The sequence below is a fragment of the Saccopteryx leptura genome, chromosome 2 (genome assembly GCF_036850995.1).
Source record: "Saccopteryx leptura isolate mSacLep1 chromosome 2, mSacLep1_pri_phased_curated, whole genome shotgun sequence".
Classification (NCBI taxonomy): Eukaryota; Metazoa; Chordata; class Mammalia; order Chiroptera; family Emballonuridae; genus Saccopteryx; species Saccopteryx leptura.
Genome location: NC_089504.1, coordinates 347,359,222 through 347,377,075, shown reverse-complemented (window position 1 = coordinate 347,377,075; position 17,854 = coordinate 347,359,222). Strand labels below are relative to the sequence as shown.

The 17,854-nt window shown below is 50.9% G+C and overlaps 1 protein-coding gene across 3 annotated transcripts; it reads left to right on the top strand.

The window, feature by feature from the left end:
- Positions 1 to 7,451: 7,451 nt before the first annotated feature.
- Positions 7,452 to 17,416, top strand: LOC136393745 (transcription factor CP2-like protein 1). Of its 3 annotated transcripts, none has more exons than XM_066366383.1 (15): positions 7,452 to 7,583; positions 8,038 to 8,189; positions 8,321 to 8,394; positions 9,128 to 9,233; positions 9,341 to 9,447; positions 13,032 to 13,184; positions 13,412 to 13,522; positions 14,013 to 14,110; positions 14,355 to 14,409; positions 14,687 to 14,780; positions 15,159 to 15,249; positions 15,710 to 15,789; positions 16,308 to 16,453; positions 16,579 to 16,630; positions 17,107 to 17,416. In XM_066366383.1, the coding sequence occupies exons 1-15, from the start codon at positions 7,501 to 7,503 to the stop codon at positions 17,247 to 17,249; spliced, it is 1,545 nt and encodes a 514-aa protein (XP_066222480.1). In that variant the 5' UTR covers positions 7,452 to 7,500; the 3' UTR covers positions 17,250 to 17,416. The 3 variants fall into 3 exon arrangements, with proteins under 3 accessions (XP_066222480.1, XP_066222481.1, XP_066222482.1); XM_066366384.1 differs by having other exon boundaries at positions 17,069 to 17,250; XM_066366385.1 differs by lacking the exons at positions 16,308 to 16,453; positions 16,579 to 16,630; positions 17,107 to 17,416 and adding an exon at positions 16,212 to 16,292.
- Positions 17,417 to 17,854: the final 438 nt, after the last annotated feature.

Below are 17,854 nucleotides of genomic sequence, written 5' to 3'. Positions count from 1 at the left end.
CCTGCAGGCTGCACAGAAAACAACACTGGATGTCTTGCAAGGAGGAGCGTTTAGCCTCACCTTTGAGGGTCTGCATTTGAACGTCTAAACCAGGGGTAGTCAACATTTTTATACCTACCACCCACTTTTGTATCTCTGTTAGTAGTAAAATTTTCTAACCGCCCACCAGTTCCACAGTAATGGTGGTTTATAAAGTAGAGAAGTAACTTTATAAATTTTTTTTTACTTTATAAAATTTATTTATTTATTTTTATTTATTCATTTTAGAGAGGAGAGGGAGAGATAGAGAGAGAGAGAGAGAGAGAGGAGAGACAGAGAGAAAGAAGGGGGGAGGAGCTGGAAGCATCAACTCCCATATGTGCCTTGACCAGGTAAGCCCAGGGTTTCGAACTGGCGACCTCAGCATTTCCAGGTCGACGCTTTATCCACTGCGCCACCACAGGTCAGGCTACTTTATAAAATTTATAAAGCAGAGTTACAGCAAGTTAAAGCATATAATAATAATTACTTACCAAGTACTTTGTGTCGGATTTTCACTGTTTGGCAGAATAAATCTTATAAAACAACTTACTATAGTTAAATCTATCTTTTTATTTATACTTTGGTTGCTCTGTTACCGCCCACCATGAAAGCTGGATCGCCCACTAGTGGGTGGTAGGGACCAGGTTGACTACCACTGGTCTAAACCGTAAGGTTCTACTAAGTGCCTGGAGTGGTAATGGATATTGGGGCCCCTGATCCCTGCACTAGAGGCCTTCTTGTAAATCCTGACCCAAAGAGCGTAATAATTCAGGGTGTCTCTCTAAGTAGACTTGGGGGTAGGGGGACAGTGGAGACAGAGGTGTGCTTCCTTCCAGTTGAGATGACAGAGGCCATCAAGTGCACTGAAAGGCAGAAGGGCCGAAGTATTCTAGGCAGAGGGGACACCCTGGGCAAAGCACAGAGGTGTGAAACAGAGCAGCCTGCTCTGGAAGCCGCAGGCAAACCAGAGAGAGGAGGAGGAGTGAAAGGGAAAGACAGAAAAAGTGGACAAATGGCCTTGAATGTTGGGCCAGGAAGCTGAGTTTTTCTGTACGAAGTGACTTCTCAAACTCACTCACTGGAGCCCAGCTGTGCAGTTCAGCAGTGTAACCAAGGAAGGGGTGGGGGGAGGAGAGTAGGCAACGTGGTTCATTCAGGACTTGAGAGGGTTTTAAAGACATGGCTCTATATAAAATGTTTGTGCAACCCTAGCATTTGACTCCAAGAATATCCATGGGGTTTTCAGACCAAAAAAATTATTTCAAGCACTAACTATCGTGTGCCACTGCTGCCCTGGAAGCTGGGCCCTGCTTACCTGGAATCTCCACGGCCCAGCTTGAGAACAGTGCTGAGAATAATGAGGGGAACAGAGGGTTGTCCACAAAAGAGGGGACAGTCATTTCTGTGTCTCAGGTACAGTCCTCTGGCTTCCAGGGACAGCAAAACAGAAACAGAGAGCCAGAGTAGTGGACTCTTAGGGTCCTCTAGCTAAAGGCTTCATTGTGGGGTAGACGGGAAGGGTCCCGTGTCTTGGCCTGGGTAGACGGCAAGTGGGCAGGACAGTGAGGTGACTCAGGTTCCAGCTCACTTTTTTTTTCTTTTTTTTACAGAGACAGAGAGAGAGTCAGAGAGAGGGATAGACAGGGACAGAGAGAGATGAGAAGCATTAATCATCAATTTTTCGTTGCAACACCTTAGTTGTTCATTGATTGCTTTCTTATATGTGCCTTTACCATGGGCCTTCAGCAGACTGAGTAACCCCTTTCTCAAGGCAGAGACCTTGGGTCCAAGCTGGTGAGCTTTGCTCAAACCAGATGAGCCCGCGCTCAAGCTAGTGACCTTGGGGTCTTGAACCTGGGTCTTTCACATCCCAGTCCTACGCTCTATCCACTTTGTCACCGCCTGGTCAGGCTCCAGCTCACTTCTTACTAGCTAATAACCTTGGGCAAGGAACATTCCTCTGTTTTCTATTTTAAATAGGGACTGTCTTACCTTGCAGAATGGTTGGGCTTTCTCTGCTAGTATCGTACAACTCTAAATCCTCAGGGCAAGCTGCTTCCCTTGACTGTCATGTTTCACCCACACACACACACAAAGCTTCCATATGCTGCTCAGCCCAAGGTGATTCCCAAGTCAAACAGGACCCTCTCATAGTCATAACTGATGAGATCACAAATCCCGTTCCCTCCCCCATCTATCAAAACTGCAGCAGCCCTGTCACTACCATTCATATTACTCACTCTCAGGGCTCACAGCCCAGGAGTAGGACAGAAAGCAGTTTGTCCCCATTTTGCAGCTGGAAAGTTGTAGCTCAGAAAGACCCAAAGTCATTGCCATCTTCTTTGGAGTCAGGTTCCTAGGTCTGCTACTTCTTTGCGAGTTGTTGAAGGAATGAAGAAATGCATAAATGAGACCTGCTTTCCCCATCAGCCCTTCTTTCTTTGGGGGAGAAGTAAACTTCATTCTTCGGCTCTCCAAGTTGGAATGTTGCCTAGAGATTCATTTTAAAATTCGATACTAAATTTGTCAGGTGGAGTGGGGCAGAGAAGAGTGAGTAAGAACAGGGATTGCAACCCAGATGGCCTGGGTTCAAACCCTGGCTCTGTTTCCTTTTAGCTGTGTGACCTTGAGATAGCTACTCTGAGCCTCAGTTTCCCTATCTGCATAATGAGGAGAAGATAATGGAAAAGTAGAAAAAATAGCATCTTCCTCAGAAAGTAGGCTGTTTGAAAATCACTAAAGAACTATTTATTTGAGAAACTGACCATCTATAGTTCTAAGTGGTGGTTGAGGAAGGATTCTCTCAGGAATAAAGGATTGGGAGTTTAGAACCAGGCTTATGCATTGTCCAACTCTAGGGGGCGCTGTTTAGTGTGGTGCCCTTTGGAGCTGTGTACCCAAAATCCTCAGAGGCATTTTACTGGGAAGAGGAGCTGCCTCTTGGGGCTGGGGGTCTTTGTGTGCCCAGACACACAGACCACACAGGGATTGCCATAGGGTATTGTCAGCTTCTGTCAGTATGTGCATGATGTCTAAAAAATCGTGCCTCATCCCTTCTTTTTTAGATAAAAAAATAAAAGTTATCGCCCTGGCTGGTTGGCTCAGTGGTAGAGCATCGGCCTGGCATGCAGGAGTCCCGGGTTTGATTCCTGGCCAGGGCACACAGGAGAAGCGCCCATCTGCTTCTCCACCCCTCCCCTCTCCTTCCTCTCTGTCTCTCTCTTCCTCTCCCACAGCGAGGCTCCATTGGAGCAAAGTTGGCCCGGGCACTGAGGATAGCTCTGTGGCCTCTGCCTCAGGCGCTAGAGTGGCTCTGGTCGCAACAGAGCGACGCCCCAGATGGGCAGAGCATCGCCCCCTGCTAGGCATGCCGGGTGGATCCCAGTCAGGCGCATGTGGGAGTCTGTCTGACTGCCTCCCCGTTTCCAACTTCAGAAAAATACAAAATAAATAAATAAATAAATAATAAAAAATAAAAGTTATCTTATTTATTGACTTTAAAGTTAGAGGAAGGGAATGAGAGAGAAACACTTATTTATGTATTCATTGATTGATTCATGTATGTGCCTTGACCAGGGAATCAAACCCACAACCTTGGTGTATCAAGATGATGCTCTAACCAACTGAGGTACCTGGACAAGGCTCTCATCCTTTCCTTTTTAAAATCATTTTGCCTGGAACTCAGGGCCCAGACCTTTTTTTTTTTTTAATGCTTAATTGATTTTTAGAGAGAGGAAGGGAGAGAGTGAGAGAGACCAAAACATTGATCTGTTCCTGTCTGTGCTCCGACCAGGGATTGAACCAGCAATCTCTGCGCTTTGGAATGATACTCTGACCAACCAAGCCATCCAACCAGGGCAAGGCCTAGGCCTTTTGATCACCAACGTAGGGGTAGCAAAAGGTGCCTCCGGAACCCTTGATAGGCAGGATCCCACCAACTCAGGTATGCTGTGCCAAGTAAGAAAGAGTGAGAGAGAGAGAGAGCCTGGTACATATTAGTCACCCAATAACATTTTGTGGAATGAATAAATAACACTTCTCCAGCCCCTCTTTCTTTGGGGGGGGGGGTAGACCTCACTGTCAGCTCTTCAGGTTCGAATGTTGCCTGGGGCTAGAAAGCAAAACTAAATAAAACATGTTGGTTAGAGGAGGGAAAGGGCACTGAATTGTTATTTCTCAGCAATTTTTAGATAAAAATGTTACTTCCTTGGCTTAAAAAACCCAAAATGGTATTATTAGGATTGGGTTATGCCATGGCCTAGAAAATGATAGAACATTTTGGGTGGGGGAAAAAAAATCATTTTTAAAAAAACTGCACTTCAAAAAATTACCCCTGAACTTATTATCTGTGTGTGTGGAAATTTCTGGGACAGTCATATCTGTGTCCCCCAGGACTGGGGACGTTGGGGTCCTTGCTAGCGTCCCGCTACCCCAAGGGGAACTCCTGGGAATTAAACCCTGGAAAAAGAGCCTGACTAGGCGGTGGCGCAGTGGATAGAGCGTTGGACTGGGATGCGGAAGGACCCAGGTTCGAGACCCCGAGATCGCCAGCTTGAGCATGGGCTCATCTGGTTTGAGCAAAAAAGCTCACCAGCTTGGACCCAAGGTCGCTGGCTCAAGCAAGGGGTTACTCGGCCTGCTGAAGGCCCACGGTCAAGGCACATATGAGAAAGCAATCAATGAACAACTAAGGTGTCGCAATGAGCAATGAAAAACTAATAATTGACGCTTCTCATCTCTCCATTCCTGTCTGTCCCTGTCTATCCCTCTCTCTGACTCTCTCTCTGTCTCTGTTAAAAAAAATTGAAATAAAAAAAAAAAATTAAAAAAAAAATTAAAAAAAATTTAAACCCTGGAAAAAGATGCAGCACCACAGAATTTCTGTCGGATTCACAGCCACACGGGGGGCACGGGAGGCCTTGCTCCCATCCAAAGATGTAAAAGATGTAAAGAGAGGGAATCTGGCTGTGCCCTTCCTCATGTGAGCCTCATCCCACAGCGGCTAAGGCTCTTTTGAGAGTGGGGTCTGAAAGAGAACTTTCTGAAGGCCTCTCCAGGCTGGAGGAAGGGCTGTTCAGACCCTGTGCTGTTCTGTGCTGGCCCAGGGGGCACGGCAAGGGAGTGGGGGAGGGGCTGCCAGTAGCCAGGCTCCACAGCCTCAAACTCTTCCTTCTTTAGAGAGAGCCATAGAAAACCAGGAACAAGCCCAGCAACATCTGGACGGGGACAGAGGTGCAGAGGGCTGCAAGGGAGGAGTAGCAGCGAGTAGGGGAGAAAGGAAGGAAGAAGATACAAGCGGCTTTGGAGGTGGAGGGTGGCTGAGAAAGCCCGGGATTGAGTGCTGGAGGGGGAGCCCACTCCCAGGACCTGCTCCTGGGGACGTCCTCAAAGGGGACCCACACTAACCTCCACTTTTTCCATCTGCCCACTCATCTCCTCTGCCTCCCACCCTACTCCCCCGGGCCAGGGCCAGGGGGCCAGGACCCCTCCCTACCGCCTCCCCCTGGCCTTCCTGGCATCTTGCTCTGTCCAGTCTGGGAGGGCTCCATGGGGGCCTCCTTGCCTTGAGCCCAACTTCTGGCAATGGTGGGCTCTCCAAGTCTTTGGGATCTTACCACGGGATCCTGGGTACCAAGGCTTCTCTGGCCCCAACTGACAGGCAGGTTACTGTCCCTTTCTTCTCTCCCTTCCATTTTATCTGGCTTTATATACTACTCACAAAAACTAGGGGATATTTCAAAATGAATATGAAGCTATAAAATATCCCCTAATGTTTGTGAGCAGCGATGAAGGAGAAAGCAGGTGCAGGACCAAAGGCCAGGTGCCTGGAGGTGGAGGTGCCCCGCCCAAGGGCCAGGTGCCTGGAGGTGGAGGTGCCCCGCCCAAGGGCCAGGTGCCTGGAGAGGGAGGTGCCCTGCCCAGGGGCCAGGTGCCTGGAGATGGAGGTGCCCTGCCCAGGGGCCAGGGGCCCGGAGAGGGAGGTGCCCTGCCCAGGGGCCAGGGGCCCGGAGAGGGAGGTGCCCTGCCCAAGGGCCAGGTGCCTGGAGATGGAGGTGCCCCGCCCAAGGGCCAGGTACCTGGGGATGGAGGTGCCCTGCCCAAGGGCCAGGTGCCCGGAGATGGAGGTGCCCCGCCCAAGGGCCAGGTGCCTGGAGATGGAGGTGCCCTGCCCAAGGGCCAGGTGCCCGGAGATGGAGGTGCTGCCCAAGGGCCAGGTGCCTGGAGATGGAGGTGCCCCGCCCAAGGGCCAGGTGCCTGGAGATGGAGGTGCCCCGCCCAAGGGCCAGGTGCCCGGAGATGGAGGTGCGGGACCAAGGGCCAGGTGCCCGGAGATGGAGGTGCCCCGCCCAAGGGCCAGGTGCCTGGGGATGGAGGTGCCCCGCCCAAGGGCCAGGTGCCTGGAGATGGAGGTGCCCCGCCCAAGGGCCAGGTGCCTGGAGGTGGAGGTGCCCTGCCCAGCGTTGGTGGGGATGCTTTGGTTTTCCCTCTCCCCCAGGCAGGCCCCTCAGATTCACAAGTCTGGGTAGCGAGGGTCACATGACCTCAGGCTGTGTGTTTAGAGCCCGTCTTTTTTTCTCTGCAGGGCCCTTCTCTGTGTATACCGAACACACTGGTGGGGGAGTGGGCTGGGCCCGTCTGTGTACAGTGACAACAGGAGCTGAGCCACGGAAAGGAGCCCTTCCCAAGGCAGACTGTGTTTGTCCATAAACACAGTCCACCCCACTCCCCAGACAGAGGAGGGGCAGAGAACCCTCCCCCCCAGCTCCTCTCCTTCCACGGCCCTGGGGGGGTCACGTCCAGCCCCCCCAGCAGGTTCTCCCTCCCAGCACCATCCCCTGAGCTGTTTCCACAGCAAGCTGGACTATGTTCTGTAAACTCTAGCCCCCTAACCAGCAGCCCCAGCAAAAGGACAGGTGTCCTGCTGTCACCGCACGTGTGTGTAGGGTCGGGAAGAGGAGGGTGGGAGGCCAGCAGGGAGCAAAGACCCTTTGTAGGTCCATATGATGCTGCATGTCTGCTTGTCCTGCCCCTGGGAGTGGTCAGGTTCCTCCCATGGGGTCATGTGATGGGTCCGGGTCCATGGGTGTCCAGGATTCTACATGGATCTGGGACCAATCCTGAAGCCTGATAGTGTTCCTTGTTGTCTGTGGGCCTCTTGGGGAATGCTGGGGGAGTGGATGTCCATCCCTGTGACTTTGTTTTGCTGTACCACCATCTTCTCCTCAAGTTAATGATTGGTAGGGAGCCCTGGGGACACCAATTCTTGATTCCCCCCACCTTGGGCTGCCTGATAGGTCTAGAGATTCGTAGAGCCCTGGGTGCTCAGCCAATCAGAGAGCCCAAACCTCACCTTACCCTTCAGTGGGTTTGTTTCTATATATAAAGCCTGAGGCAGGCCCCAGGTGGACAGCCCAGTGGGTCCAGTCCGCCCCAGTGCTGAGCTCTCTGTCACACACCTGGACCTGCTTCTTTTCCAAGATGCTGTTTTGGCACAACCAGCTGGAGCACCTGTGGCCGAGTCCTGGAGAATTGTACCCTGGGCCTCCCAGCGGCTTACTCAGGTAAGGGCCAAATCCTCTCCTCTCAGCCCCCAAGGAAGGCCCTGGGCGGAGTTGTGGTGGACTTGGGAGGGTCATCTGTTGGTGGAGGGCAATGGGCTTCCTGCTCTTGAGCTCCTTTGTGGATGGGAATGTGGTCAAATGTCCCTGAGGTTTAGCGGGTCCAGGGAGATCTCAAAACACCCTGACCACCCCCTGCTCAGGACACTTTGGGCATTGACTTAATATCAGGCAAGCCCTGGGGTTGTAACTGATGCCAGATGTTTGGTAGTAGCTGGGATTTGCATCTTAATGGCGGCCTCCCAGAGGCCAGAGGAGGGGAACGGGCCAATGCTAGGGTGCCTGCCACAGGAAATGAGGCTCCCCGAGATAGAAGTGGGCAGAAAGAGTCAGGGTTCCCACAGGGGGTGGGGTGGGCAGAGCTAGAAAGCTGGCAATGCCCTCCTCTCCCTGCCAGGGAGTCCCTGCCCTTGCCCTACCTGAAGCAGGAGGAGCTGCCCAACATCCCCGGCACGGAGCCCCCCTGCCCCGCACTCCGGTATGTGCTCTGTGCAGCCACCTCGCCGGCTGTGAGGCAGCAGGAGGAGGCCCTCACCTACCTGAACCAGGGTACGCTGGGCCCGGGAAGGAAAGGGGTGAGTGGGCAGCAAGCTCTGGGGGCTGAGCCAGGGTGGGCTGGGAGGCTGGCACCGTCTCTGCCCTTCGGAGTGGAGCTCCCACACAGCCTTCCTCTCTCGTAGGCCAGTCCTATGAGGTGCAGATGCACTGCAGTTCCAAGCTGGGCGACGCCACCCCGGGGCCCTGGCTGCTGAAGGTACGTGCACCCCTTCCCAGGCCCGGTGAAGGCTGGGTATGACTGTCCCTCTGGGCGGGAAGCCAGCGCCATCGCTGTGATGTCATTGCCAAGTAACACCCTCTCAAGTCCACCTTTTAATTTGACCTTCACAGGGACGGGCAGGAACTGTTGAAGCAACAGGCACAGAGAGGTTAAATATTTTTCAGGAAACAGCCAATAAGTAGAACCGGGATTGAGAAATAGGTGATCCACGCACATGATTACTTCTTTCAAAAAATTATTCATTTAGCTCCCATTTATTGCCAGAAACTGTTCTCTGAGCTAGAGATGCAGCAGTAAAGAGACAGATGTAGTTACTTTCCTCAGGGGGCTTGCATTCTAGTGAGTGAGACAAACATGTAATTACACAGATTATATACAATTACAAATTGACTTACAAATCGCAAATTGATAAGTGCTGCAAAGAAAAGAGATGTGTGGAATGACTAAGAGTAGGCAGGGATCAACTCCCCTATTTTACAGATGAGGAAACTGAGGCTCAGGGTCTCTAACTTACTTCCCAGTTTCACAGCTTGTGAGGGGCAGGTGGGCATCTGGACACAAATCTAGTGATTCTAAGTTCTATGCCCCCTGAAGGTGGGGAGCAAGGTTGGGGAGAGGGTGGGTTGTTTGGCCTATCCCAGGTGGAAGAACTGGTTCCCAAATGCCCAGGAACCCCTTGACCTATGAGCCGCGCCCCCTGTGCCCGCAGAGCGTGGTGCGTGTGGTGTTCCATGACCGGCGCCTGCAGTACACGGAGCAGCAGCAGCTGGATGGGTGGAGATGGAGTCGGCCTGGGGACCGCATCCTGGACATCGGTCAGCGGGGAGGAACCAGGGACACTTGAGGGCCCCTGTCTGGCTTGGTAGCTCTTGTGGAGGGGAGGGCTGAAACTTGGTCCTTGCTTGCCACCCTGTGTCTGCAGATGTGCCGCTGTCTGTGGGGGTAATAGAACCCCAGGTGCTGTCCTCTCAGCTCAACACAGTGGAGTTTCACTGGGACCCGACCAAGAGGACCTCCCTCTTCCTGCAGGTGAGTCAGAAGCTGGAAGTCAGATGGGGGTGGCAGCAGCCAGGTAGGGGGGAGGGGACAGTAAGAATAAATCAATTACAGAAAACACCTTAAGGAAAAAATATGGATAAAGGTTTATTGGATCTCACCATAGGGAAGGGCTTGTTAAACATTAAAGCAGTGGAAGAAGCTACAAAACACAGGACTTAGCTTCATAAAAAGTCGTGGCTTGCAATACCTAGGCAAAAGTGAAAGAAGACACCAAATGGGAAAAATATTTGCTAATGTGTTATATCTTTGATATATAAAAAGTTCTCTTATATCAATAAGAAAAACAGATGAGTCTGACCGGTAGTGGTGCAGTGAATAGAGCATAGACCTGGGATGCTGAGGTCCCAGGTTTGAAACCCCGAAGTCGCTGGCTTGCTCACAGGCTCATCTGGCTTGAGTGCAGGATCATCGAAATGATCCTATGGACGCTGGCTTGAGCCCAAGGTCGCTGGCTTGAGCAAGGGGTCACTGCCTCGGCTGGGCCCCCCTGGTCAAGGCACTTATGAGAAGCAATCAGTGAACAACTAAAGTGCCACAACTACGAGTTGATGCTTCTCATCTCTCTCCCTTCCTGTCTCTTTCTCACTATAAAAAAATAAAAAAATAAAAATAGAAATAGTTCAATAGAAAAACAGGCAAAGGATATAAGTAGACAATTTATAAAAGGGTACTAAGTATAGATAGGTCAACCTCATAAAAATGCTAGTTAAGTTTTTATATATATCATGGGGATGTAAAGTATGGCATAGGGAATATAATCAATAATATTATAATAACTATGTATAATGGCAGGTGTCTGTCTACTTGAATTATTGGGGGATCACTTTATAAATTACATCATTGTTGAACCACTGTGCTGTATACCCATAACTAATATAAATTAATATTGAATGTTAACTGTAATTGAAAAATAAATTAAAAATTTTTTTCATATATACAATGTCAAAGACTAAAAACAAAACCCTCTTATTGGTGAAGTTGTGGGAAACAGACACTCTCATACCCTGAGAACACAGATTGGTGCACCTACTCTGTAGGGATAGCGGCACTTGAGAAAAATGCATTAAATTTAAAATTCATACCTTTTAACCCAGTGGTTCCACTTCAAGAAGTTTATCCTATAAAATACTTTAAATGCTCCAAGTGCCTATTGGAAGAATGGACTTTTAAATAAGTTTTAGTACAGGCTTACAATGGAAATTGTGTAGCCATCAACGTGATGTCCCTGAAATATTTCATGACAAGAAAGACTGCTTTCCTATAAGAAAAGAATAGCAGGCTACAAACTTGTATTTAAAGTTTAATGTCTACTTTGTAAAAACAAAAATGTGTATATGTATACACAGGTTTCCCCCCCCTTTTTTTTGCTCAAAGCAAAGATAGGAAGAGACAATACTTGAATGTCAACAGTGTACTTCTGAGGGGTAGAGTGATGCAAGATGCCTGTATTCTTCTATATTTTTTCAATGTTCTCCACATTTTATATGTTGAATAGATTACCCTTTATAATCAAACAGTATTGTCAAAAGTCCCCTATAGGCCCTGGCCAGTTGGCTCAGTGGTAGAGCGTCAGCCTGGCGTGCAGGAGTCCCGGGTTCGATTCCCGGCTAGGGCACACAGGAGAAGCGCCCATCTGCTTCTCCACCCCTCCCCCTCTCCTTCCTCTCTGTCTCTCTCTTCCCCTTCCGCAGCCAAGGCTCCATTGGAGCAAAGATGGCCCGGGCGCTGAGGATGGCTCTGTGGCCTCTGCCTCAGGCGCTAGAATGGCTCTGGTTGCAACAGAGCAATGCCCCAGATGGGCAGAGCATCGCCCCCTGGTGGGCATGCCGGGTGGATCCCAGTTGGGTGCATGCGGGAGTCTGTCTGACTGCCTCTCCGTTTCCAACTTCAGAAAAATACAAAAAAAAAAAAAGGCCTCTATAGCCTGATGGGTGGTGGCGCAGTGGATAGAGCACTGACCTGGGATGCTGGGTTCCCAGGTTGGAGACCCCAAGGTTGCTGGCTTGAGTATGAACTCAGCAGCTTGAGCCCAAGGTCACTGCTTGAGCAAGAGGTCACTGGCTCAGCTGGAGCCTCCCATCAAAGTACATGAGAAGCAATCAATGAACAACTAAAGTGTTGTAACTAGGAGTTGATACTGCTTATCTCTCTTTCTTGCTTAAAAAAAAAAAAAGTCCCCTATAAGTCCCTTTTTTTTTTTTAGTGCCCACTCTGGTCTAAGCTCCTGAACTAGGAATCAGGCAGATGTGGCACAATTTCAGCTCCACCGACTAGCATGGACCTTGTCCAGGTCTCTAGGAGCCTCAGTTTCCCCATTTGCAAAGTTGTAGGAGGACTATAGTGGGCAGGGGGTGTGAACAGAGGGGCAGACCCCACTTGCTCTTGGAATCCTAGTGCCAAGAGGAATCCAGAGGCTGCAGGCCATGTGGGGGGCAGACCAGGAAGGCTTCCTGGAGTGCACTGCTAGATTTGGGGGGCAGGGGGACTAGGACACTCAGTTAAATTTAATTTTTATTTTCTTTTAATTTTTTTAAACTTATTGATTTGAGAAAGAGAGAGAGAGGGATAAGAAGATCAATCTGTTCCTGTACGTGCCCCGACCAGGAATTGAGCCAGCAACCTCTCCACTACGGGACGACATTCTAACAACCGAGCTCTCTGGCCAGGGCTAAATTTGAATTTTAGATAAAGATTTTTTAGTATAAGTATATCCCATGCAATACTTGGCACATACTGAAACTAAAAAAATGATTTGTTGTTTATCTGAAATGGAAATTTAACTGGCACCCCTACCATGGAATGGGGTGTCTTGGCTCAGATGTGACCAATGAGAGCTTTCCAGTAGATTCTAGGGGGGCTCTGCAGGTGGGCTGGGGCATAGGCTGGTTAGATGGGTCAGGGGGCTCATTACGGGTGAGAGAGAGCAGCCATGCAGTAAGGGCTTGACTTGACTCTTGAAGGTGCTTTAATGCCAGGGGTAGGAAATTTGCTTCTCATCCCATAACCTTGGGGAGCCACTGAAGGCTTTTGAAGAATGGAAAGAACCTAATAAAGTTACACTTTAAGAATAAGTGTTGTGCCCTGGCCAGTTGGCTCAGTGGTAGAGTACTGGCCCAGTGTGTGGATGTCCTGGGTTTGATTTCCAGTCAGGGCACACAGATCTTTTTTTCCCCCTTCCCTTCCCCTTTCTCTCTCTCTCTCTCTCTCTCTTTCTTTCTCTCTCTCTCTCTCTCTCTCCCCCTTCTGCAGACAAGGCTTGATTGGTTTGAGCACATTGGCCAGGCTCTGAGGATGGCTCCCTAGAGCCTCTGCCTCAGGTGCTAAAAATAGCTTCTTTGTGAGCATTGCCCCAGATGGGCAGAGCATTGGCCCCAGGCAGGGTTGCTGGGTAGATCCCAGTCAGGGTGCATGTGAGAGTCTGGCTATCTCCCTTCCTCTCACTTGGAAAAGAAGAAGAAAGGAAGACTAGACATTGCTTAGGGATGGAAAGTGGCTGACAGGTGAAGTGAAATCCCTAAAAAAAGAGCTTTCTCTTTGCTTCTTCTCCACCTCAGGTTCACTGCATCAGCACTGAGTTCACTCCTCGGAAGAAAGGTGGAGAGAAAGGTGTCCCCTTCCGCCTCCAAATTGACACTTTCAAGCCCAGTGACAAGGAGCTTCCACCTGAACACCTGCACTCAGCTAGCTGCCTCATCAAGGTGTTCAAGGTACAGGCAGCACTGGGTCCCCTTTCCCCTCCCTCTCGGGGTTTGTCACACTGCCTGGCTGGCTGTGTGGATTCTGGCCCTGCTTTGCTGTGGACCCTCACCCCGCGGTCCCCTCTCTGGGACACTTTCCTTCTCTGTGCACAGAAGGATGGGGCTTGATCTCTTTCTTAGAGCCCCTCTTCAGGGGAAGAGGTGGCCTCTGAGATTTGCATGTCTCCCTCCTGTAGCCCAAGGGAGCCGACCGGAAACTGAAAACTGACCGGGAGAAGATTGAGAAACAGCCCCTGCATGAGAGGGACAAGTATCAGACTGCCTACGAGAGCACAGTCTTCGTGGAGGTGTGTGTCGGGGCGGGAGGAATGGGAGGGGAGGTTTAGAGAAAAGACCCTCAGATCCTGGGGAAACTGAGGCCTCAAGGGCTGCAACGGTTCCGGAATGATCACAGCCTCCCAGTGATTCCTCCCATTTCCGGCATAAACAAAATGCACCATCTGTTGTCCAAGACTTCCAGGAGTTGACCCCCCCAGGCTGCCTCTACTGTGCCCTGCCGTTGCTGCCACCTCACTTCTGCTCCCTCTGCCTGGAGCCCCTCTCGTCCTGCTGCTGTTTCGGGCTAGCTCCTCCAGGAAGCCTTCCCAATCTTCCCCAACCAGACCTACAGGCTGGTCACGCTCTTCCTTTGTGTGGAAACTCAACACACTTGTCCGGGACTCCTAGGGCAGGAACCAAGGCAGGCCCCTTGTCAGCTCTTCATGTCTGTGGAGGGAGGTAAGGGACAGTCCCTGCTGCCCTCAGACTGTTCAGGCTGACGTTGCTGTTTGTCCACAGTGTTCACCGTGGCCAGAGCCCAGTGCAGGGCCCTACCCGCCTCTCAGCCCTCTGACTCTGACCTCCCCCCATTCCTGCAAGCTCCTGTCCCCAGACAGGTGAGTTGGGATGAGCACCTCCTTTCAGTCCTTTTGGGTGAGAGTGCAGAGAAAAGATCTCAGCCCAGGCATCGCGGGAGGGACAGGGTTGAGGGGCTCAGGCTGCACCTCTAGGGAACATGTGCAATGATCCCTGGCCGGAGCTGCTCCCAGGGCAGGCCTGGGAAGGAAGGGCAAGTGGGAAGGGAGATGGGCTGCGAGGCTCTGCAGAGCCCGACTCTCTGCTCCACCCTCCACCCCCAAGGCTCTGCTGCTCACCACCATTCATCTTGGACACCTTGGGGGCCAGCCCCGCTGAAGTGAGTCTTTCCTTTCCAACACCCCATCCACAATCCCAAAGCCTTCTCAGCAGCCTGATCTCACGCTCCAGAATAAGGTGGTCCTGCCCCCCGGTGGACAGATGTGGTATGGCCACAGATCACAAAACGTCCTGATGGGACCGGGCACCTCCCACCTGCAGAATGAACCTCCCCTCTCAGACTTGGGGCCCACCAAGGGCAGGAGCTGTTTCCCCTTTCCTGTGTTCTCAGTCCCTGGGGCCATGGTGTTACCTGGACCACCCTCTTTCTGCCTCAGGATCTGAACCCTGGAGCCTCCATCCTAGAGACGCAGCAGTGGTTACATCGGCACCGGTTCTCCAGCTACTGCCGGCTACTAGCCAATTTCACCGGTGAGGCTGGCCTCTTGCAGGGACTCCTCTATAGGGGACTGAGGGTGGGACACTCAGCAGTAAGCCTGCCTCTGTCCTGGCTTTTGTGTGCCCTTCAACTGACTGCTATTTAGGACTAAGAGTTGCCAGGCATCATGCTTGCTAGATTCTCTTCTCTTGTATTATTCTGTATAACTCATTATTACCCCTTTAGGATGGGGTTTAGTGAGGTTAAATAATTTGCCCAAGGATACACAGCTAGCAAGTGGCAAAGCTGGGGTTTGAATCTAAGCCTGACTCTCTGGATTTAGGCTACTTGTAGCCTAATGTTGGACTGTGTCCCTTGCCATCCTTGATCCCAGGCCTCTGCCCTCAACCTGACCCTGTCTGCCTCTGCAGGCACCGATCTGCTGAAGCTTACCCGGCAGGACCTTATCCAGATATGTGGGACAGCCGACGGGATCCGCCTTTTCAACACTCTTAGAACCAGGTGCTGGGCGCTGCCGACCCGGGTCCCCTTCTCCCACTGTAGTGGCACCTACCGATTCAGTTAGTAGTCATGTCTCATAGAATATTCAAGTCGAGAGGCACCTTAAAGTCCAATTCTGCCACTCATTTTACAGAGGAAGAAACGCTGGCCCAAAAAAGACCCTGGTCTGCCCGAGGTCACGGAACAGGCTGACAGGGTGGGGTTAAAATGTTAGGCTCCTGCGACCTCTTTTTTCTGCAGTCATCCCATCTGCGTCACTCAATTTCTGGGACAGAGTTAGATTTGTCTCACCTTCTCTTCCCCAGGATCCAGCATTCATTAAATGCTTAAGAACAGCTTTGTGACTTCTCTCCCTGGAGACCTGGGAGGAGGCGGGGTTTCTCCCTGGGACGGGGGCTCCAAGTGGGAGCTGTTAGTTCCGCTAAGAAGGGCTGATATGTAGACTGTTTTCTTGGCCCAGGCCCATCCGTCACCGGCTGACTTTATATGTGGCTCAAGAGGCCTCTAAGCAAGACGAGGTTCCCAAGAACCCTGACTCAGGTGAGGTTCTGGCTTCTCTCTCTAGAAGAAATTCAGGTGTGGCCACGTGAAAACTCTTCCAGCCTGGGGAGAGGGCCATGCTCCACTATTCCCCTATTCCCCGGAACCAGGATGCCATCCTTAGCATTCCCCTGCCTTTCATAACCAGATTAGTCCTCTCCTTCCAGGATGTCTTCCTGGATTTATTTTATGTTCTCTCCCTAACCTCATCTGACTTTGTGAATCTATTAGTATATGGGATTAGAACATTATAATCTTCTTATTGTACTTGGGTTTCAGTCAGTCATATGTAATGTCCTATCTCTTCTTTCAACTGGGGGCTCCCCTCACTCTGTGGCCACCCCAAAGATGAGGAATAGGAAAGACTACATGGATTTCTAAGCCTTTTTCCTTTCTCTCACCCCTCCCATGTGCTCCACAAGGCTGTCACCACGCCCTCTCATCCTCCTGACATCCGGGGCTCCCTCTGGACATGCTTCCTCCACTGACTCCCTGCCCTTGTGCTGCCCACACCCCAGGCTTTTATCAAGAGATTTCTCTGGATGAACTCAGTGTGGTAGAGCTGATGGGGAAACTGGCGGAGCTCTTAGCCCTCCCAGCCAATCAGATTCACCGCCTCTTCCACCAGGGCCCTGGGGGCATCCTCATTCTCTTTAGCGACCAGGTAAAGGGGTGGCGGTTCCCTACAAGGCTCCAAGATGGCCTGCATCAGTTTCCCTCTCCCTACCCTGGTTTATTCTGTTTGACTCTAAGAATGAAATTGTCTTAGTTACCCCTTCTCCCTTGCAGGTGGTTCAGAATCTTAAGGATGAATCCTACTTTGTGGCTGCGGTGAAGAAAGGTAGGGGTTTCAGAAGGAGATGCCAGTTTTCGTGTCAAAGGGACAGAGATTCATATAGCTAAAAGAAGCTATTTATTACTGCATAGGAAAAACGCAGCCGAATGAATGTGTTTGCACGAGTGAAAAGAATGCCCCAGTTTGTTAAGGAGTTTATTACAAAGGAATAAGGTCCCCTCTGTCTGCCCCACCTAACCTGCAATAATCATACACGAGAGCAGGAGCTTGGTGCCCAGTCAGCTGGCAGTTCTGGTTGCTGGGACGCCCACCCGCCCCGTCCCTCCTGTACACAGGGAGGCTTCCTAGAAAGGGATTTGAGGCAGGGCTGGAAGAACACCTGGGTGTGGCAGATGAGCCGCTGGCCGCTCAGGTTTTGGTGCACACAGTAGTGGTGGTTAGGGGCCAGCTTCATCCTACTGGTGCCCTTTTTACTACTTTCAGTGCAGAATCCAGACGGCTACTACCTGGTTCTGACCTAGGCCCAGGGATGCCCTGCTGCAAGAGGAGACGGATGCCAACCTGGCTCTCTGGGACCGTGTTTTCCAGAAAACCCTCGTTGCTTCCCCAGGCTCCAGGCGAAGAGCCACGCAGTCCTGTGTCCCTCCCTTGGGGAGGAAGCTAGCAGCACCCAGGCTCACACCTGCTCAGCAGCAGCACTTGCTGGAGCCTGGGACACACCTCCCCGATGAGCTGAGCTGGCCAAGGCTGGGAGGCAGGAAAATCTGGCAATACGGGATGTGTTTTTGCCCCAAGCAGTGTTGCTAAACACTGAGTAAATTAATTTGTGTTTCAAGCTTTACTCACCCCTTCCTTTCTTGCAAATTCATTTTAAAAGGTATGCATACTTAATGCTTGCTCAATTTTCTTGGTGGTATGGTCCTCTTGGAGAAATGTCCTCTGCCTAGAGACTAGAGCAAGACATCTGGCTGGATTTTTTTTTTTCCAATTAAGTTTGGGCAAATAACTATTCACTAAGCCTCCAAAAGACCATTCAACTCAAACCACTGTGCTTATTTGAAACTGCAGTCTTAAAGATTTGGGAAATACATAGCTATTCTTGAGCATCGTGGCCAGTTTTTTTTTTTTTCTTTTTGTGAGAGACAGGAAGGGAGATGAGAAGCATCAACTCATAGTTGTGTCACTTTAGTTCACTGCTTCTTGTACATGTCTTGACGCCTTGCTCAAGCAGCTACCTTGGGCTTTAAGCCAGTGACCTTTGGGCTCAAG